This window comes from Sorex fumeus, unplaced genomic scaffold (assembly GCF_029834395.1).
Source record: "Sorex fumeus unplaced genomic scaffold, SorFum_2.1 ptg000045l, whole genome shotgun sequence".
NCBI lineage: Eukaryota > Metazoa > Chordata > Mammalia > Eulipotyphla > Soricidae > Sorex > Sorex fumeus.
In genome coordinates this window covers 14734257-14757381 of record NW_026606102.1, presented here as the reverse complement: position 1 = coordinate 14757381, position 23125 = coordinate 14734257, and the positions used below count along the sequence as shown (strand labels likewise).

The following is a 23125-nucleotide window of genomic DNA, read 5'->3' as shown; positions in this document are numbered from 1 at the left end:
GACAGCAGTGGAAAATTGATGCTTTTCACAATGTGAAAAGATTCAGACGAGGGCGAAGAGGCAGTGTCAAAAGAGACAAATACGAAACATCCTCAAACTGTAATTGCTTTTTATGAAGAATGAATAACTTTGCATTTTTATGCAGAGAGTGAAGTTTAGTAATAGTATCCTTTGCCACTCCCGGCACACATACACCTCATCTGGGTTTTGATTTTGATTTAGTAATGTAAAGAAATAATTACATTCTAATAAAAATCAGGTTTCATATGTTTATTGGGAGGGTTGGGAGGTTTTTGTTTGTTTGGGGTTGTTTTGTATTTAACAGGACTAGTTACTTTGAACAAATAAAGCTTTCAGTAGCTGTTTCCTTTATCAGAAAAGAATACCAACAACAAGATATACTATGTTAGCTGCATTAGAGAACAGCTTTTACTAATTACTGGGAGGAAATTGCTAGTCATTATTAATTCTGAATTTGTATTTAATTTGTATATTTAAGGGACATTTTGAATTTTTTTAACATTTTGTATATATACCTATGCACATATATTTTATATATGTATCTATGTACATAAAACATGTATTAAATGGTAAAAATAAAAAGGAATTTTTTCAGGGGCCAGAGAGAAAAGTACAGGCTTGTCCTGAATACAGCCAACTGCAGTCTGAAACCCAGCACTGCATACAGCCCCCTCAGCACTGCCATGTTGTCAAGAATTATTTTCTTGACAATAATTGTCAAGAAAATAAGTGGCCGTAGAGAAAGCTCAACAGGTTGAATTCATACTTTGCATTCAGGAGGACTTTTTTTCATTCCTGGCATCTTATGGTCCACAGAGTATCATGGGGAGAGACCCCCAACCCGGAACAGCCCCCAGCAATACTGGATAGAGTACCTCCCAAAACAAAAAAGGAAAAGGAAAAGCGAACCAAGAGGGTTGGGAACATGGTTCAGTAGTAGAAGGCATACCTTGCATGTGTGAGGCACTGAGTTCAGGCCCCAACAAAACATTTAAAAACAAATCATTAGATTTAACAAGAGATACTGAAATTAACGATATGGAAAACTAGTGACAGGAAAACAAAGAAAAATTTGGTAAAGCAATGTTCTTACTAGAAGCAATGGAACTGAATAATCAGTGAAGAAAACAACTTTAGATAGGGCTATAGTGTGGCGGGTAGGGCACTTGCCATGCAAGAAGTCAACCAAGGTTTCATCCCAGGAACTCCATATGGTCCCTAGAGCCCCACCTCACCAGGAGTGATCCCAGAGTTCAGACCGAGGAATAAGTCCTGAGCGCGTCAGATGTGCCACCCCCATATGTGCACTCCCCACCATCCCGCCACCCTAAAAAGAACCATCATAAAATAAGTTTAGATAGCAACAAGGGAGGTTCCATTTAAAGAATGAAATCAGGCAGCAAGGCAAAGTATGGAAGTATTAAGGACAGGCAGTACAAGATAGTGGGAGTTTGTAGCTCCCTTTTTCAGTTACTCAATAAATAAACAAGATCCTTATTTCAGAATATTGGTGGTGTAGGGGGAGAATGAAAGTATTACAGGAAATGGAGAACATTATGAGGAACAATGAGAAACACTATATTAAGGTAACTACAAATAATTAGTGTAATGAAATCAATAATTTCACTAATTTTCACATCTCTGTAATAATACACATATTTCAGAAGACCACATGATTGCAAAGAAAACAATCCCCAGATAATCATGTGGTCTATAGAACACAGATTATGCCTGTAACAGAGCAAGCATTAATCAATGTACTGTGACAACGAGATAGCTCAAAGGACTGGGGTGCATGCTCTGCATGCTGGATGCACTAAATGATCTCCTGAGCACCACCCAGCACTTCACAGTTTCAATACCTGAGTACCACTGTGCAACCCACAGTAACCTCAATCCCCTTTCCTCTCAAACCAAATTTTAAAAATAAATGTTGACTTAAACAACCCCTAAAGGAACATTCTTTTTTGCCTTCACCAATATGGAAACATTAAGTCCATAAACTAAAGTTTTTATCAGAGCCCAAGTCCTGAAGAAAAAAGTTACAGATAATTACCCTGAAAGGATTCTAAATACACAAATCACCCAAAATGAGGTATAAACGCCTTGAGGAGTCTCAGTAGTGAAAAATTAAACCAGATTCCTCATCTCTCAGAAAAGAAAAATACGGTCAAGAGTTTTCTTCAATGTCAATCTACTATTAAAATGGTTTCATCACAGATTCTATGTAGGACAGTGAAAACAAAAACAGCTTACTTTTCCATGCTTTTCCTTCATGGTACTACTTTGGTTGTCTGGTTCTGTCTTCTTGGTATCATCTTTCAGTTGGTCTGCCTTAGCTTTGTTTTCCTCAGTAATTGAGTTTTTCTCAGTTGCACTACTTGAATGATATTCCCATTTCACAAACTTCTCTTCCACTATGCCCTTCAGTTGAAAATCATCCATTCTTTTTGGGTCAAAGCCTTTGATCTACATGAAAAGGCATTTAAAAATCGTAGCTAAAATTTGTTAAAAAGATGGACACAGCACAGACCAGAATTCCAGCTTTAAATGTTAAAGAGAAGATTCTGCAAAAGCAGACTACACATAAACATGTGTCAAAACATTATGCTTACCCAATTTCCCAGTAAGCAAGGAAGAAGAGGAGGTTTTCTTTGTTGTAGAAAAAACATAACCATTAAAGCAAAACAGTAAGAAGGGATTCCACCATCAGTTTGGGAGTCAATGTAACACAACTGCAAAAAGAAGGGGAAGAAAATACCATCATTTAGTGTTAACTTTCTTAGTTTACCTCATAATGAAAATAGGTTGCTTCCTGTAATATTCACTGCAAAACATCGATCTATTAACAATATAAGGAATGACTTAAAACCCACTACCATATACTAACACTGCTGATAGTATATACAATTACTTTATTGAAAATAAAGACGTAGTTTCTAGTCAAATGACACAGATCATAGACTTGGCAGCAATAGTACAGCAGGAAGGGCATTTGCCTCCAATGTGACTATCCCTGGGTCCCTGGTTCTATCCACAGCATATCATGTGATATGTTCCAAGAGATCCCTGAGCACAGAGCCAAGAGTAAGCTCTGAGAACCATCAGGTGTGGCCCCAAAACCAAAACAAACAAACCCCTAAAAACACTTGAGGCTAGAGAGACAGTTCAGTAGGATTGATGCTTGTCTTGCACAGTGTGGCTGATCCAGGTTCAACCCACACACCTCTTATGGTTCCCTGAACCCCAGCCAGGAGTGGTCCCTGAGCAGAGAGCCAAAAATAATCCTTGAGCACCAAAGGATGTGGCCCCAAAGCAAAACAGAACAAAATACACACTTGATGTTAGGCACTGGTTGAACGCTCAGGAAAAAAAAAACAAAAACATTCAACTCCATCAGAAAATGGGCAATGAAATGAACAGAAACTTTATCAAAGAAATTCAAATGGCCAAAGGCACGTGAAAAAAAATGCTCTTCATCACTAATCATCAAGGAGATGCAGATCAAAACAACAATGAGATACCATCTCACACCACAGAGACTGGCATGCATGCAAAAAAACAAAAGCAACCAGTGCTGGTGCGGATGTGGGGAGAAAGGCACTCTCCTTCATTGTTGGTGGGAATACCGACTAGTCCAGCCTTTTTGGAAAACAATATGGACATTCTCAAAAAACTAGAAATTGAGCTTCCTTCTGACCCAGCAATACCACGCCTGGGAATATACCCTGGGGGTCCAAAAAACACACAGCAAAAACACGATCTACATTTCAATGTTCATTGCAGCACTATTCACAATAGCCAGAATCTAGAAACAACCTGAGTGCCTGAGAACAAAGAAATGGATAAAGAAACTATGGCCTATCTATACAATGGAATACTACACAGCTGTTAGGAAAACTGAAGTAATGAGTGGACATGGAGAGTATTATGATGAGTGAGTCAGAAAGAGAGGGATAGATATACAATGACTGCATTTATCTGTGGTATATAAAAATATATATAGTAGAAGACTGATATCCATGGCCAGGGAAAACAGGGTAGGGGGACTGGTCAAAGGTTGGAATCAACCACAAGTGTTTGTGAGAGACAGGGTAGGTAAGATAGAGAAGAGATCTGTATGACAAAAACAAAACAAAAACAGCAGCTGGGAATGATCACGCTTGTCAGGAACTGAGTGTTAAAACTAGGCAAAGGAATATTAGTGATAACCTTTCAGTATCAATATTGCAAAATATTGCAAATGTCCAAAAGGAGAGAGAAACAGAGAGGGAGGGACACAGACACAGAGAGTGGAGATGGGGGGAGGGAGGGAGGAAGGGAGGGAAGGAGAAACACAAATAGAGAGAGAAGAAAAGCACCTGTCATAAGGCAGGTTGGGGGATGGGGGTCGGGTAATGGGAGGGAACCTGGGACACTGGTGCTGGGAATGGACCCTGGTGGGTAGATGGGTGCTGGAACACTGTATGACTGAAAACTGATCATGAACAGCTTTGGAAGGGTCTATCTCACAGTGATTCAATCAAAAAAAGTAAAATTTAAGAAATTAAAAAAAAAAAGACACTTGATGCTGCTTCTACTTCTGCCTCAATCTACAGACTCTCCTGTCTTTGTCTAAACTCAAACATCCATAAAAATATATACAGAATTTTATTTTCTTTACAAACATCAAATGTTATTTTTCTTCTGGAAAATCTTTCATTTTTAAAGTAGTTTACTTTAAAAACTACTTTAAAAAACTTTATTTTTATTTTACTTTAAAAAACTTTACTACTTTATTTTTATTTTACTTTAAAAAACTTTACTACTTTAAAAAAAACTTTAAAGTAGTTTACACGGTTGCACACAGACTCTTCTGTCTTCTAACTAAATGAGGATTTTATTCATCATTTACCAAATTTGCTTATTATAAACATCTCTCTGTATTTCTCTCCTTAAATGCGGCAAGAAGGTCTCTCTAAATAAATCTGAACAAATCTAACACATTCTTTTAAATAACTAAGGGCCACATATAATTTAGATGGTTAATGTCCCACTCAAAAACATTCACACTGTGATCTCAAGTTTTGTCACTTAAAACAATGTTGTATTATTTATCTTTGTTCCTTACGTATGGGTACTTAAGCTATGAGCTATATTCCTGAAAATATTTTTATCGAATTTAAAAACTATGTGATAGAGGGTCAGAGTGACAGCACAGCAGCAGGGCACTAGCCAGGTTCCATCTACACCAACAGGGTAGGGGGACTGGTCAAAGGCTGGGATCAACCACAAGTGTTTGTGAGAGAGAGGGAAAGTAAACAGAGAAGAGATCTGTATGACAGCTGAGCCAGGTTCCATCTACACCAACACATATCTGAGCACCGCCGGTCGTGACCCCCAAACAAAAAAATTTTGTGATAAGGATAGAAGAGACGGTACAGGGGTACTGCCTGTGCACATAGCCATGAGTAAGCCCTAAGTACAACTCTACGTGACCCCCCCCCAAAAAAAATTAAAAAGTTAATGTATTTGATTTCTAGGAAAATTTTAAGATTGTTTTAAAAGTCATTACAGAAATTTATTTTTACAGTTAACATTTAAGTATAAATATTGCTATATTTGAGAAATGGAGGTGATTCAAGAGGCAGAGAGCAGGCCAGGCAAATGTGAGGCTAAGTTCAATCCTTGGCATGAAGTGGCATGGATACCCAGGATAGTTAACCCTGGTGTGCCCACGCATCTGAGCACCACACCACCAGGTTCAAATACCAGGGAACCATCATGGTCCAGCTTAGGCTTCCCAACTACTTTCCCCCTGTACCCTGCATCACTACTGGATGTGGTCTCTATAAAATAAGCTTTGAAAAGTATTTTGTGACTGAAATTACTAAAAGAGAGGGACTTGACTCGAGTGTAGCCAACCTCGGTTTGCTCCCCAAAACTGCGTATGACTCCCCAAGTACAGTCAGGAGCAGTCCCTGAGAAATGCCTGTTGTGACTACCGCCCCCCCCCAAAAAAAAGTGACTGTCAATAGAAACCAAAGTATACTGATGATAAAACATAGGTCGCCTCAAAAGAAGCAGGTTGGAGAAGAGAAATGAGGAGAGGAAATGGTTGTTTTAAAAAAGGGTTTTTCTTTTTCCTTTTTCAATTTTTTTTTGCTTCTGAGTCCGTACCCAGCAATGCTTAGGGCCTACTTCCAACGCTCAGAAACCAGTCAGTCACGTGTAAGAAAAGTGCCATGTCCCCACTCTCTCTCTCTCCAGAACCTTTAAGATCTATTTGCTCTGTTTTGGTTTGGTTTGGGGGTCATACCCGGCAATATTCAGGGTCTACACCTGGCTCTGCACTCAGAATTGTCCTGGTGGGACTCAGGGGACCATATGGTATGCAAGGGATTAAACCGGGTGGGCCGTGTGCAAACCAAGCACCCGACCCACTGTACCCCGCCCTCCAGCACCAAGATTCGTTTCTTAAGTCAACAAAAACAACAATTTTTCACATGGAGAAAAGAGTGCAGAATGTAACGCAGTGTGCCTAATAGAGGGCCAAAACCAAGTTACATCACCAGCACCATATATGCTCTCCCTAGCACCACCAGGAGTGATCCCTAAGCATAGCTGGGTATGACCCAAAAACCAAACAAAAAAGAAAATTTAGCTTGCATAGTCACATTTTACACTCAAAACTTTAAGTCATAGGTTTGTTCTTCAAGCCCACGTTCTCCCTTAGACATGTATCTCGCTTGTCTCTAGGTCCTCTTTGCTCGCCTTTTCCACTCTGAAGAAGCCCACATTCTTTCTTGAATACATCCTTCTCTTCAAATTTTAAGTTCCCAGAAAAACTATCTTGAGGGGGTTGGTGTGATAGTGCAGCTGGTAAGGTGCTTGCCTTGCATGCGGCCGACCCAGGCTTGATCCCCAGCATCCCACGTGGTCCCCTGAGGCCACCAGAAACCCACCAAGAGTAAAGAGTGACTCCTGAGTGCAGAGCCAGGAGTTAGCCCTGAGCACTGCTGAGTGTGGTCCAGAAGCAAAAGAAAAAAAAGAAAAGAAAAACTATCTTGCTTCTCACACACACGCACACACACAATAAACCTTTCAATTACAATAAAAAAGCTTGAACTTCATATATTAAGATTTTAAAGATAATATTCCTAAAACACATAAAAATGGAGTATGACAACTTAAAATTCTAATACATATCAGTAATTCTATGCGTAACTGTATTCTCATGTCCATAATGAGAACCTGTCTCTCTGGCACAAGTAACTATTTTTCCCCGTGTATTGTAATTAATGGTACATACAGTAAAATTAAAAATAACTGAGTTATCTTAAAGATCAGGTAATTATTTTCTTCTGGTTTCGCCTACCTTGGCCCAGTATCGAAAGGCTAATACCAAGGGAGTAAAGACTGGTTCCATTTTACCAAGAGCAGCAAGTAAATCAGTAGTGAGGCATGCCATATCATTTCCTGCACTCACTCTACAAAGTAAACCGCTGTAAATGAGAAAGAAAGAAATTTCACTGTATTAATACCTTAAAAACTACAATACTTCAGATCCTGTGGTTACTCTTTCCAGTCATCATATTTTAATACCTAAGAAGTCATAATAAAAACAAGTTTTAAAAAACTTTGAGCTAATTGGAAACAATACACCTTTCTGTCACTAGAGTTCCATATTAAAGATGTTTTAAATGTTGTTTTTAAGAAATAAACTGTTTGACCTCAGAACTTGGTCCTATACTAAGTTATTACCCAGTTGGGGAGTTCCTTTCCCTTCTACTTTCCAATAAAACTTGTAATTAAAAAAATAAAACTGCTCATTTCAAAAGCAGCATTATGGTTTGCCTACATTTGGTTTCTATATAAAACAATTAATCTCTCCAATGTCTAACTATATTTCCTAATTTATTCTCTTAATTTTGCCTAAAATAGAACCAAAAACCTTGAACTAACCAGCAATACAATATCTTGCTATCTTGCCTGTAACTTTTCATTTCAAAAGATTCTATGATTTTATTGATACACTATTTTCATATTAGAGATTAGAATTTGAAGCTATGTTAACTGAGTTGGCAGAACGATAGTAAAAATATTTTGTGGACAAGGAAGACATATCTGAGGTTGCCACAGAGAAAATTTAACAGATGTGGCAGAAACAAGTCAGAATACCTCCCAATTCCAATTTTTTTTTCACCTCAATGAAGTGCTTTTGGACAAACTTCCTATGATATCAAATTTCTAATTCAGAAAACACGGAAGTTTTCTATCTCCATAGAGCCTTCTAGCTTTGAGTAAGAAAATATAGTAACCTATAAATATAAGAAATAATTACTCAGGGATGGAGTTGATAGCACAGTGGGCAGGGTGTCTGCCTTTGCACATGGTCAACCCAGGTTCAATCCCTGGCATCCCACATGGTCCCCAGAGCACAGCCAGGAGTGATTCCTGAGTGCAGAGCCAGGAGTAAGCCGTGAGCATTGCCAGGTGTGGCCCAAAACAGAAAAAAAGAAATTATTGATCAGTAAAAATACTAATTCTATATTTTTCCCACATTACTCTCAAATAGGATTACTATTCAATTTCTTTTTCAAAGGCTCTTATTTTCTCAGTGCCACAGATATCTGAATGGAAAAGTAGTATTAGTTTTCAAAAAAGTTCATTTTTTAATTTCAGTAAATTAAAATATAGATTCTAATACCACCTCAGTATTTGTGAGCTGCTTAAAGAGATCTCTTTTTCCTTCTGTTGTTCCAGGAACCAAACCCTGGACCTCACACATGCAAGGCATAGGATTTATCACTTAGCTACATCCCCATTCACAATATTTTTTTTATTTACATCTCCCTACAACAAAGTATTATCTAAAACCTCAATAATTAAGTAAATCACGAAATCAAAAACATTAAGCTTCGCTTTGAAAAGTGTTTCAATTTTAACTGGTGATTGTATTTCTTGTTCATATATTTTTAGTAAGCAGCTATTTTTAACGGAAACTAGCTTAGTCATTTTAATCCAAGGAGAATTCTTAGAGCAAAACAAACAAACAAACAAGCAAAAACACCTCTTCGAAATGTTCACTGTGTATTTATTTGCTTGTTATTTTTTAGTATTTCATTTTCTCTCTGATATTACCAACCTTTTCCGATCTTTGCACACCACAACAGGAACTTTAGCGTGAAAATCAGATTCCACATCTACATATAATACTAATAAGGAAAAAAAAAAAACAAGTAAGCTAATGTCAACATCTCTCAAATGTTTACTCTATGGTAAACATTGCTACTTTCTTTTTTTAAAAAAAATCACTCTTATTGTTTCTGTGGGATAATCCACTCTTCTTGACAGGAGATGAGCATCAACCCAACAGAATCTCTTACCTCTCTTGGTGTCATTTGCTGTATATCACAAACCACAGGGCACAGTCCCAAATACTGTCCGAAAATTATAATCACCTTAAGAAAGGTTTTAACATTCCTAAAAGTTTGAATATTTCCATGTAAGTACATAATCTAATAAAGCTGTTCAACCCTCAGACAGACAGACCATACAGTAGACACCACTTATGTCTTTTTTTTTGGCACACTTTGTTTATTGTGGTTTGGTTTTTTTTTCCCCTTTTTTGAAAGGAAAATTGTATTTAAAGAACTGTGGTTTACAAAGTTATTGATAGTTGAATTTTAGGCACACAATATTTCAACACCAATCCTACTACCAGCGTCCCTCCACCAGTGTTCCCATATTCCACGTGACATCCTCCTTCCCCACCAAACACCCCACCCTACCCATCACCTTGGCAGGCACTTTAGAGTTCAGTGGTCGAAGCCTAGTTCTCATGTTTTTCAGTGCTTTTGATATATAGCTATACATTCTCCCACATCACTGGTATAAAGGAAACCTTGACCCCTGTGCCCCCACTAACTTCCCTCCCAACTTTTTTCACTTCTGAGAGTTATTTCCAGGAGTGATGAAATGAGAACCTTTGACACTATTATGTTATCAACTGTCTGTGAAGACAATTATTAACTAAACTGGCCCTGTTTTTTGTTAATGCACAAAGAGCCTGCCCATTCAAAATGCCTATTGAAGGACTAACAAAATGAAACACACTTCTACTGTAAAGATTTTCTCTGTATCTCTAAGGTAGGCCCCAAGCCATAAATACAATCTAAATATAGATGGATTAATATTTTTCATTTGAAATTTGAAGAAAAATTTAGCAATCTGTCAGTTCAATTTGTTATTAACTACAAAGTACTACCTAACTCAAAGTTAACCGAATTTTTTTCAAAACATGCTGAAGACCTTTATGTGAAGAACAGCATTGTGTATGGTGGCTATGTCAAAGAAAAACAAAGTTTAATTAAGGACTTAGAAAATAAATAAAATCGGGGTGGAGCAATAGTACAGAGAGTACCGCATTTGCCTTGCGTGAGGCCAACCAGGGTTCGATCCCCAGCATCCTATATGGTCCCCCAAGCACTGCCAGGAGTAACCCCTGAGTGCAGAGCCAGGACTAACCCTGGAGCATCAATGGGTATGACAATAAATAAATAAATAAATAAAATCAGGTAATAGGATACATGTCCTTAAAGAGTACTATGAAGACTCAGAAGAATTGATTTAACAATGCACTGAACTTCACAAATCTATTATAAGACCTATAATGATTTTTCTATGGATTTTAGAAAGACATTTTAAAATATTTTTCTTAGGTTGATACTGTCCAGTGAATCTAAAGAGAGAAAATCTAGGGGCTGGAGAGATAGCACAGCGGGTAGGGCGTTTGCCTCGCACGGGGCCGACCCAGGTTCGATTCCCAGCATCCCATATGATCCCCTTAGCGCCGTCAGGAGTAACTCCTGAGTGCCGAGCCGGGAGTAACCCCTGTGCATCACCAGGTGTGACCAAAAAAGAAAAAAAAAGATAAAAATCTATGTACCTGTAATTCTGTAATATACTTTCAAATGTTCTTATGCAACTAGTATTATTAAGTACTAAGAAATAAAATTAAAATTTCTTTATATGATAGCCTAAAACAAATTTCTTAGCATCTAATTTTTCAGAGGCTGGAGAGTTAGTACTGGGGTTTAGATGCTTGTTTAGATGCAGCAGACCCCAGTTTAAATCCCCAGCATCACTTATGAGCCTCCAAGCACTGCCAGGGGTCGTCACTCCTGAGCAGAGCCAGGAACAGCCTCTAAGCACTGTCTGGTATACTCCTACCCCCAAAACTATTTCCCCAAAATCAGGTGCAAGGGAACTGATAAATAATGGAGGGCTGATGCACAGAGAACTAAGTTAAAACTGACTTTAGAGCTGGAGCTAAAAATTTCGAGTGTATGTCCTGAATGCAGTCAACCAGGGTTAGATCCCCAGCATCCCATATGGTTCACCTCAAGCACCACCAGGTCTAATTCTTGAGTGCAGAGTCAGGAGAAACTCCTAAGCACTGCCAGAGATGACCCACAAACAACAACAAAACTGATTTTAGCACCAACCAAAAAGTAACACTTAAGGTGAGTAAGTTATCTCTTCTAAGTCAAATGGCAAATATTTTTACCAAATACTTTTAATTCTTAAAATTTAATAAGAGGAGCCAGAGTGATAGTACAGCAGGTAAGGAGCTTGCTTTGCACATGGCCGACCCAGGTTCAATCCCCAGCATACCATAAGGCATGAGCCCACCAGGAGTGATTCCTGAGTCCAGGGACACTGGGTGTACCCCTTCCAACACCAAAAAAAAAGTAAGACTGTAATCATCATCATCATCATCATCATCATCATCATCATCGTCGCAGTAAAAATTTATTAAGAAGTTACTATATAGTGGACTTCTGTTTCTCTCTTTTGGGGCAATATCCAGTTCTGCTCAGGGGTTATTTCTGGCTCTGCACTCAAAAATCCTGGCAGTGCTTGGGGATCATATAGGATGACAGAGATCAAACCCAGATCAGCCCCATGTAAGGCCCCATGTATGGGTATTCTTTACCCATAGTACTCTCTCTCAGGCCCCATAGCAGGCATTTTTCTAAGTTATAGGCTTAATTCATTTTCTCCCCATGGCAAACATTCTCATTAGAAGGATACTATATTAGATTTCACAAATAAAAAGCACTAAAGTACAAATAATGCTTGAATAATCTGTCAAAGAATATACAGCTGATGAAATAGAATTACAATTTGAGACTGTAAAATCTCTTTTGGCTCATTCAATCAGGGACAGAGGAGGGAGATGGCTGGGTTTGTGTCACATCCATCAGTGCTCAGGACTTACTTATAATGGCTCTGGATCCATACTGGTTCCAGAGATGAAACTGGGTCAGCCTTGAAAGGCAAACAACCTACTTGCTGTACTCTCTCTCCAGCTCAGGATCATGAGATTGTAAACAATTCTTTATGACAAAAAAAAGCAGTAAATAAAAACAATGGAAAAAAAAAAAGATCGCACCTTGAGGCCTATTCAAGATCAATATAATTTTTAAATTTTTTAAGTAATTTTTAATGAATGTTCTTTCATATATGTTTTTATATAAAACAATCAATATCAGGCACCAATGAAAAACTAGGAATGTTTTAAAACAAAAGGCCAGAGAAATAGCACACCTGGTCCAGGGTATCTGCCATGCACAAGCCTCATCTGAGTTAGCTCCCCAGGCTGACACCCTAAGACCCTGGGGCGCTACTGGAGGGACCCCTGAGCACAGAACCAGGAAAAAGCCCTGAGCCCAGCCAGGTATGATAAAAAAAAAACAAACCGAACAACAAAAATTTAGATTAGGTTAGTACCATTTTAAGCAGGAAAAAAATTTATCCAATGCATGCACACAATTTTCCCGTCTTTATTGAGGATTTGAGAATTGGGAATCCTTCAGCAATGACCTCCTAAGAAATTGTGTTCTTTCACACAGAAGTGCCTCAAATACTCAAAACCAACAATTTTTTTAACTATCTAAAAGGCAATGTTTATTCACAAATTAATTTCAAATGTTATTATCTGACCTAACATGTAATTTTCCACAGGGTCTATTGAACAAGATACACAAATGAATATATCCAAATGTACTACAATAAACATTCTAGGAATTTTAGTTTAACTTACTCATAAAACCACAATGAATGTAACTTTTAAAGCATTTTCTTTAGAAAAACAAAACCGAAAAATAAAAAAAAAACTCACCACTTTTTTTAAGAATCCCAAGCACTTGTATCAGAAGATCCGGATGATTCATCTAAAAAATTTCAACTTAATATATCAATTTCAAAGTTCAATTTGCAGAAATTTAGAGTACTATCTCATTAAACATTTAAATAAAACCTTATGCCAAAATAATGAAAAATTTCTACCTTTATAAAGCTAACCTATTAACACATTATGTTAGTAAATTTATTAGGATTGGTTACATATATTAACTAACCATGAGTGTTTCAAGTTACAAAAATAGAATCTAATAAGTGATTTAATGATTGTTTTTCCAGTAATACTTCTGCAACTAATGAGTTCTTAAGGAAAAAGTTTTAAGATTTGAAACAAAAATTAGTTTACCATAATTGTTAAAAAGAAGGTGCTTAGGAGCGATAACAACAACTGGCAACTTGGCCAAAACATTTAAACTAAAATTCCAGGACTTTATAGTCAGAGATATAGTTCAGCAGACTAGTGTGCATGCAAGAAGCTCAGGTTTGATCCCCAGCATCACACAGTCTCCTGAGTACGAAGCTGGAGTAGTCCCTATACCCAGCAGCACCTCCAGGTGAGCTCCCCAAAACAGGGCAGTATAAAGTACACGATGCATACAAAATTAACACACGCTTATTCTTGATTTCTTTTGCTACTTTTTAAAGTATTTCATAATCACATAAATTTTTATGTACATGACTACAATATACTAGAAGTTAAAACCCCTAGTTTTATTTTGCTTTTTATATTATTCTAAATAGGGAACACACCTAGTGGTGCCTGGGAAAGGGTAGCCATGTGAGAAATTAAACCCAAGGCCGTGCACACACAGGGCATATGCTCTACCACCTGAGCCATACTCTCAGCCCAAGACATCAACTTTCAACACAAATCAAACAGGAGTATAAGTGTAATCAAATACAAATGTCCACTGATTATTTGATTTTTGGTTCGGGGACCAGACCTGATGGTGCCTAGTATTCAGGGATCAATCCCTGGGATGCTCTTAGGAACGTGAGGGTCAGTGATCGAATCCAGGGCTTCCGTGAGTAATGTATGCACAACAGTCCTTCAAGCTGTTTCCCCAAATTCACAACTGATTATTTTAAACGTTCCAACAGTCAATAAATAAGCGATGCTATCAGTGAGAAACAGTACTGGAGTTTTTGTTCCTGATACTAGCACTTGCTTCTACTTATGAAAAGTAACCAAATTTTCCCAGGCACAATTCAAACCAACATGTACTATCTTATTTAATATAAAAATCATTCTCCTTACTTTAGAAATTGAACTCTAAGAATCAAGTAACCTACTCATTACAGTGAAGATTTAAATTCCAATTATTTCAAAGTTCTTTCTACTTTTTTATGCTTACCATAAGCAAACCAACATGATCATATAAAAGATGACACCTTTTGAGGGGCCCCCAGACTCCAGAGCAGTGCTCAGAAGCCAGGCTCCCACTTACAGCCGGCTGCATGGTTCATGATCTGGTCCAGTGAATATTAAAGTACACACCAGTTTTGGGAAGCCTCTAACGCTATTACCTGACATTACTACAGGGACCACGCAGTGTGAAGGATCAAACTTGGGTCCCTGCATAAGCAAAGCATACGTGCCTCATGCCTGAATTTTCTCCCTGGCCCAAATATATGCATCTTTTACCACCTTCCTCTCTCTTCGATTTTTTTCTGTCCTGTATTTTAGCTCACCTATATCTAACCCCTTACAGTAGTCTTCAAAAATACTTCTTAATCACAATAGTACCATACTAAAACTTAGCCGTTTAGTTTCCTATACTATCTCTAAAAAAATTAAAACTACCAAGTATTAGCATTAAATATTTCTATACAAGAAAGGTTTTTAGCTCTAATTACTTACCTTGGGAGGAAATTTTATATCTATATTAACATCACTGCCTTTCAGAGCAAACTTAGTCAGAGACGAGCCATACAGTCTAAGTGAACACTCTGGAAATTAAAAACATAAAAGCGTGAAAAAGCATGCAAATGTGAGAGTTGACTTAAACTGTTAGAAAAATTGCATATGCCTCTGTTCTGAGCCTTCCAATTGTAGCACAACAATTATAAAAGAATAATGTTCTGTTTGGGCGGTCACACCTACAGTGTGCATAAATTACTCCTGGCAGTGCTCAAGGGGCAATTTAGAAGGCCAGTCATCAAACCAGGGTGCGGTATGCAAGAGAGACATCCTACCCACTTATACTAACTTTCCAGATCCTAGAAGAATGTTCTAATTGATCTGCAAATTAAAAAAAATTTAGTAACCGTTCATTAGCAGGAATTATGTTTATAAGTAACATCATAAAAATTACATTATTTATTTTTACATATGTATCAAAGAACTGGGGGATTGCTTTGGAGGACTGCCATACCCAGAGATACTCATGGCTTATTACTGGCCCGCACTCAGGGATCATCAGTACTGGTAGCGCTTAGGGGACCAAATCCAGGTTGGTAGAGTGTAAGGCAAGAGTCTTAACTCCTGAACTATCTCTTCCACCCCAAGAATGGTATTCTTTTTGTTTGTTTGTTTTTGCTTTTTGGGTCACACCCATGGACTGGAGCGATAGCACAGCAGTAGGGCGTTTGCCTTGCACGCAGCCAACATGGCCGACGTGAGTTCGATTCCTCCACCCCTCTCAGAGAGCCCGGCAAGCTACCGAGAGTATCTCGCCCGCATGGCAGAGTCTGGCAAGCTACCCGTGACGTACTCAATATGCCAAACACAGTAACAACAAGTCTCATGATGGCCTGCGCAGGGGACCATATGGGATGCTGGGAATCGAACCGGGGTCGGCCACGTGCAAGGCGAACGCCCTACCCGCTGTGCTATCTCTCCAGCCCCAAGAATGGTATTCTTAAAGGGAAAGCATTACACATGGTCAATGAAAAAGCTTTTAAAAATATTAAGCAAGAGGCCGGAACAATAGGGCATTTGCCTCACACATGCTGACCCAGGTTTGATCCCTAGCACCCAAAATGGTCCCCTGAGCCCAAACAGGAGTGATCCCTGAATGCAGAGCCAGGAATAAGCCCTGAGCATAGCAAGACATGAACCCCCTGCAAAGAAAAAAAAAACTAAATAAATAATAAACTTTAAAAAATGATTAAGCAAACGAATCAAAAACTAGCAAGCCAAGTCAATGAATACTGAAGAAAAAAAATGGCTTTCGAAAAACTATAGAACAAAATAAGAAGGAAAAAAAATACTATCTCCATTTTCTTAATCTTAAAACATGAATTGTTATTTCAAAAATCGTAAGGCAAATTTAAAAGAACCTCACCAGAGGCAACCTGAAACTTTACATGATAGACTAATCAAATAAGTTTAATTTCTTAGGAAAGTGTAAATTCATCAGTTTACATATTTTTACTTTTTAAATTAACAAAATCAAAGTGATCCAACTCACTAAAATTGTAAAAACTTGGGAGCCTGGGAAATAACAGGTATTTGAGTGCATGACTTGCATGTGTGAAACCCCAGTTCGATCTATGGAAACTTACAACACTACAACCATCACCAGAGATAGCCCTGGAGGCCCCAACAACAGGAAGAGTAGTCCAAGGTCCCCTCAAGCACTGCTTGGGAAGTGCCCAAAAGATAATTGTAAAACTTTCTTTGCTAGTGGCAAAAGAAATAGCACAGAGGTGTGGTGTCTTGCATGCAGCCAATCCAGTTCAATCCCTGGCACCAAATATGGTCTTCCAATCACCATCAGGAGTGATTCCTGAGCAGAGAGCCAGAAGTAGCCCCTGAGCACTTCTAGTGTCATCCCACAAAATATTTTATTTCTATTCTTACAACAGAAAGTTATTTCTATATATAATTTAAAATAATCTCCTATTAAAAAACAATTATAAAATGAATAAAAATGAATGAAAACGTCGTCCAGTTATATTTACAAATCTCAAGAGTCTATATGAAATTACAATTTAACAACTGTCCAAAACTCTTTTAGTGACGGCCAGATAGATAGTAGAGTGAAAAAGGCACTTGCCTTGCAAGCAGCCAACAGGGGTTTCATCCCCAGCATCAAATATGATCACCTGAACCCTGCTAGGAGTGATCCCTGAGTGCAGAACCAGGAGTAAGCCCTGAGCACTGCTGGATATAATGCAAGAACCAAAAAGAAAGTTATATTTAATATGCATTTACTTAAATTGAATAGGAATATCAAAAAATGATGAGGGCTAAAGCAACAAATTTTACAGAAATGTCTACAATGAACTTCCCCAGACCAAACCCTACACCAACAGCAAACTTCCTAAAAAAGAGTATAATTGAGGGCTGAGACAACAGGCTGGCAATAATATTCCCCAAACATCTTGAAGAGCAATTCCCAAGAGCCTGAGCAGCCCCTGAATACTATACCAGTGTAACCCAAATATGGAAGGGAAAAAAGAAAGAAAATCGGATCTGGAAAGATAGAACAGTGGGTAGGATATGTCTCTAACACTTCTCAGTCCTGCCTTTGCTCTCTGGGCTCACTCTCAAGGGGACTCAGGGGACCACAAGTGCTGTCAAGAATCAAACCTGGGTTGATGACATGTAAGGCAAGTGCCCTACCCAATGTACTATCACTCTGGCCCTAACATTACTTCTTAAAATAATTTTTCCCCAGAACCAGGTAGTAAGAATTTTATTTTGTGATATTTGAAATATATGTATATGTTTAAATAATTAAAATTCCATTCCAGAATCAGTAACGTTGAAATACTAAATATCATATTCAATTAAAAATTATAGCGCAGTACTTAAAATCCTTATTACAAAAATTACACTATGCCATAATTCTGCATTTTTGTTTTGCCTAAAATATTACCAACAAAATATTTCCAAACTAAAAGTTCATCTACTTTCAAGCAAACAGGAAAATGCAAACACTAAAAAATTTACCCTCAATTTAAGACAGCAAAGACTTGTGATTTTAAAATAAAAAAATAAAAGATATTCATACCTGGTAAAGATGCTGTTATAACCTTTGCCATTTCCTCCACAATTTCCTGACGAACTCTGAAGTCATCATCTGTTATTCCTTGTTCTTTTGCTAATTCAATAACTGCAATACTTAAAGCAGCCAAGTGTGCAGGTGAAGGAGGTGGCAGAGAACGCAGCTCACTTTCTTCCTGTTTCTCCTGTTTGTACAATGTTTAATAAAAACATTGTAAATTTTTTGTAAATTTAATTGTCCTTACATTTGCTAAGAAGGGGGGGATGTAGGAAGCAGGAGGAAAGGGGGAGAAGATGGGAGGGGAGGGGGCTAACGGGAGGGGAGAGAATGCAAGCATACTGCCAAGGATAAAATGAGTGTTTCACATAAGCAAGGCAAGTGCTCTATCACAGAGCTGCGTATTCCTGGTCCTGGAAGAGAAGCAGTTAAAGCAAAACATACTCAATTTCTGTATGAAGTATTAAAGACACCTAGGATACGGAAATGAAGGGAAAAGTCAGTTTCTTAGGAGCCTTTATGACGCAAAACTGGAAGAATGAGCTGTGCTATGGGGGAGGTATGTACTAAAAACGTAAAACATGTTCTTCTTTACTTTAGTCACGGTCCTCCCGTTGTTCATCGATTTGCTCGAGCGGGCCCAGTAACATCTCCATCGTGAGACTTGTTACTGTGTTTGGCATATCGAATACGCCACAGGGAGCTTGCCAGGCTCTGCCGTGCAGGCGAGATACTCTCGCTAGCTTGTCGGGCTCTCCGAGAGGGGCGGAGGAATCGAACTCGGGTTGGCCATGTTGGCTGCGTGAAAGGCAAACGCCCTACCGCTGTGCTATCGCTCCAGCCTTTCTTCTTTACTACCTGCTTAAATTGTAATACCATGAATGTTAACATTTTGCTGATATGTAGGGAGATTTTTCTGGGGGAACAGAGGACAACACCCAGAGGTGCTCAGGGACTATTACTTGCTCTGTATTCCTAAGTGACCCCTGGTGATATTCCAAGGCATAGATTTGAAAGAAGATGGTGAGATGCAAGACAAGTACCTTTAATCCCTATACTATCTCTTGAGCCCCCTTCACGTAATCATTTTGTCGCAGATATAATTATCTTAAGTGTGACAGAAAGACTTGAATATATCTGAGCTACAAACAAAACATCAGATTAAAAAACCAGAGGAAAATATATTAGACAACATCATCACATTTGGTATGCTAACAACTTTAAATTGAAGAATCTCTATGCTGCCCAAAGTCTGAATGTCAGTATATACATATATATATATAATTTTAGGGGGGGGTAATTTTTGAGTTACACCCAGCAACGCCCAGAGCTTACTCCTGATTCTGCACTCAGGAACCATACCTGGTGGTTTTCAGGAAGCCATAAGGAACCAAAGAGTACAGTCCTACCTGCTACAATTTAAGCCAATTTAAACCAAGAAGCTACAAAGGCAGTAACTTATAAAAGCACAATGAATCTACCAATAATTTTAAGACCAGAGAGGTACTACAAGAGTTAAGGTACAATCGCCGTTCATGCAGCAAACCCCAGTTCAATCCCTGGCGCTGAGAGATAGAGAAGCAAAGGCAGTGCCATGACCGGCTCATGAAGAAGCCAGAAGGAGCTAGGCCTAGGCTTCAGTTCCAGAATTCCTGGAATTAAGTACAAAAACAAACAAACACTGTCCTCCCGTTGTTCATCGATTTACTCGAGCGGGCCCAGTAACATCTCCATTTTGAGACTTCTTGTTACTGTGTTTGGCATATTGAATACGTCGCGGGTAACTTGCCAGGCTTTGCCGTGCGGGCGAGATACTCTTGGTAGCTTGCCAAGCTCTCAGAGAGGGGTAGAGGAATCGAACCCGGCTCAGCCGGGCTGGCTGCGTGCAAGGCAAAAGCCTACCGCTGTGCTATCGCTCCAGCCCCTCTACCGCTCCAGCCCCTATTAAGTACAGATACCTGGAATTGAGTCATCATTTCCCCAAAGTGAGATAGCCATGGTGAGGTCAACTAAGGGTTACCAATCAGATGCAGGTAGAGAAACCCCCCACCCCATATAATCCTTATGAAACTCTTATGCAGCCCTTATGAAACTTATAACCAATCAGCTAAGTACAAGTAGTGGAAAGCACCTCACACTGCGGCCAAAAGGGTGGCCTGGGGAAAGTCCCTGTTATTATATTATATTATATTATATTACATTACATTACATTATGGTATAAAAGCCACTCACTTGGGACCTTTCATCCCAAGAAGGCTGCCACTATGCTGGTGAGCCAAACGATGGCCTAGCTGAAGCTAACCAAGCTAGTCAATCAAGACCCTTTGCTTATTGCATCACAACTTGTCTTTGTGTGATTCCTCTGGGGAGATCTCAGCTTGGTTTAATAGCACCACATGGTCCACTAAGCAGCACTTGGGAGCAATTCTGTGGCAGAGTCCAAGCACCTCCAGATATGCCCACAAATCTCTCCCCCATTACCAAACGTTATTCTGGGGTGGGGGTTGGACCACAGGGAACACTCCTGGGAGGCTTGACAGACCATACATGGTGCCATGGAGCAAATGCAGATCGGCCGCATACAAAGCATATGCCAACCCTCTATACGATCCTTTTGGTCCTCCAAAATTAACTTTTAAGCCAGGATGTGCTCAGTGGCTGAGCATAGTTTTTTTTTTTATGCTCTTGGGGTCACACCTGGCTCTGCACTCAGAAATTACTCCTCAAAGTGCTCGGGGAACCATATGGGATGCTGGGAATCGAACCTGGGTCGGCTGCGTGCAAGGCAAATGCCCTACCTGCTGTGCTATTGCTCCAATACCCAGTTGAGCATAAATCTTGCAAAGCAAGGGGCGTGGGTTGAACCCCAACACAAAGGTAAAAGTAGAACTATTTTTTATTAAAAAAATACATGCTATGCAGTGTAAGACCCTAGTACAGAGGATACACTGCTTGCCTGCCTTGTATACATCTGACCTGAGTTTGATTCCCAGCACCCGATGTTACTGATCCCCGAGCCCTCCAAAAGTAAGCATAGCCAGGTATGGCTCCATCCACCAAAAAAAAAAAAAAAAAAATCAAACATATACATATATAAATAAGCTGCATGAAAAAGTTACATGAAATATTGGGAAATGCATAGATAACTACTCCCAATCTACAACCTAACATTCCCTTCATTTAACATAATTGAGTTATACAGTGTTTAACATTACATAAGCATATCCTCTAACCATACAGGAGGTTACAATACTACAATTGTAACCATATTACAATCAAGAAACCATCTCATTTTTTAAGAGTCCCCCCAGATCGAACAGTAGTTTGCTCTTTACTCTCATATATTTAATTCATCAAAGACTATAAAGTTCTAATTCCATTCGTAGTTAACATTTAATCTTAAATTTACCTAAGAATTGTCAATTCCCCTGTCAAATATCAATGGTCTCATTCCCCTGACCCTGAAAGAGTCCCCAATAAGTCTGAGCAAGAAGAGGCTGATAAAATCTCAGGGCTGAACTAGGCCGCCAAAACAAAGGAGGACTAAAATGACTCTCTGTACTTTCAACACACGTATGCTGGCATCTGAAGCATCCATCGAGGACCTAATGGTACAAGCGCGGGAAGTCAAGAGCAGAAAGTCAAGTACGACATACTACTCTGACCTAGTCAAGAGGGCATCAATCACATCACGCCATTTTCGACGCTGGAAAAGAACTGTTCCTCAGAACATGCAGCAAAAGAGGCATCGGAGGTGTCGGTGTCCTTGTCAACATGAACTTGGCCATGAGCATTGATTCATTCGAATTCCTAACAACCGGAATCAGACGATTACACTTGAATAGATGTGGCTCACTGCCAGCAGTTTCTATCTTCATTGTCTACACACGAACATCCAATTATGAGGAAGAAGAAATTGACAAGTTCTACATGGAGCTGGAAAAGTTCTATAAAGAAGACCACACCTTCTACAAGATCATTGTCAGTGATTTTAATGCCAATATAGGACCGAGAAGATCAGCCAAAGAACTCCACATTGGGACCCATGGCCTAGAATGGAACAGGGTGAGAGACTGTCTGAGTTCATCATGTCGACCAAGACCATCCATGGTTAACTCATAGTTCCAGAAGGCCAAATCTAAACGTTGGACATGGAAGTCTCCCAGTGGACGGTTCCACAACGAAATTGACCACATCATATTCAATCGACGGTATTGCCTAACTGATGTCGCTGTTGTCCCAAAATTCCAAACAGGATCAGACCACCGTCTCCTTCGTGCAAAATTCTACTTCACAGAGAGGGCAGAAAGGGCTGCAAAATTTAAGAAGAGAACTCCCAAAACAACCACCAACTGGGAGCTCTTTGGCATTATTGCGGCAGCATGGGAAGATGCTGTCGTTGACGACACAGACAAAGAATACGATCGACTGGTTCAGGACCTCCACGATTGTGCAAGGAACGCCGAGACAGAGAAAGTCACAAAACGATGCCCGTCTTCAGAAACTCTAGAGCTCATTCGCCAACGTGGCTTGGCGCAACCACAAGCTAACGTCCGAGCTCGCAAAGCAGTGCAGAGAAACAATAAAGGAAGACCTCAAAGAGAGAAGAGCAGCAGTGCTAGCTGATGGCGGCAGAAGCCGGGAAAAGCATATGCAATGCCCGTCTGTCCTTCGCCAACTACAAGACCAAGATGACTGCCCTCCAACATCCTGATGGATCTATCACATCTTCCAGAAGGGCAATGGAGAAGATTATCCATGACTTCTACTCGGATCTCTTCAATAGCCACATCCACCTGCCCACATCAAAATTCCAAAGGATGGATATGTCGTTCCTAACGTTCTCCCTTCCGAAATCTGACATGCCATTTCGTCGGTAAAGAAGCGAACAGCAACCGGCCCAGACAAGGTCAGACCCGAACACCTGAAGAATCTGCCGTCAGTACTCATTAATACTGGCTCGG

The 23125-nt window shown here is 39.3% G+C and overlaps 1 protein-coding gene across 10 annotated transcripts in view; it reads right to left on the bottom strand.

The window, feature by feature from the left end:
- TUT4 (terminal uridylyl transferase 4) overlaps window positions 1-23125 on the bottom strand; it is a 122842-nt gene that overhangs the window by 47272 nt on the left and 52445 nt on the right. For all 10 annotated transcript variants that reach the window (XM_056122245.1, XM_056122247.1, XM_056122249.1 and 7 more), the window contains 7 exons: window positions 18171-18348; window positions 15071-15159; window positions 13190-13241; window positions 9149-9218; window positions 7379-7505; window positions 2637-2756; window positions 2278-2490 (listed from right to left, as the gene is read on the bottom strand). In XM_056122245.1, the coding sequence (XP_055978220.1) occupies window positions 2278-2490; window positions 2637-2756; window positions 7379-7505; window positions 9149-9218; window positions 13190-13241; window positions 15071-15159; window positions 18171-18348 (849 nt within the window). The remainder of the gene's footprint in view (window positions 1-2277; window positions 2491-2636; window positions 2757-7378; window positions 7506-9148; window positions 9219-13189; window positions 13242-15070; window positions 15160-18170; window positions 18349-23125) is intronic.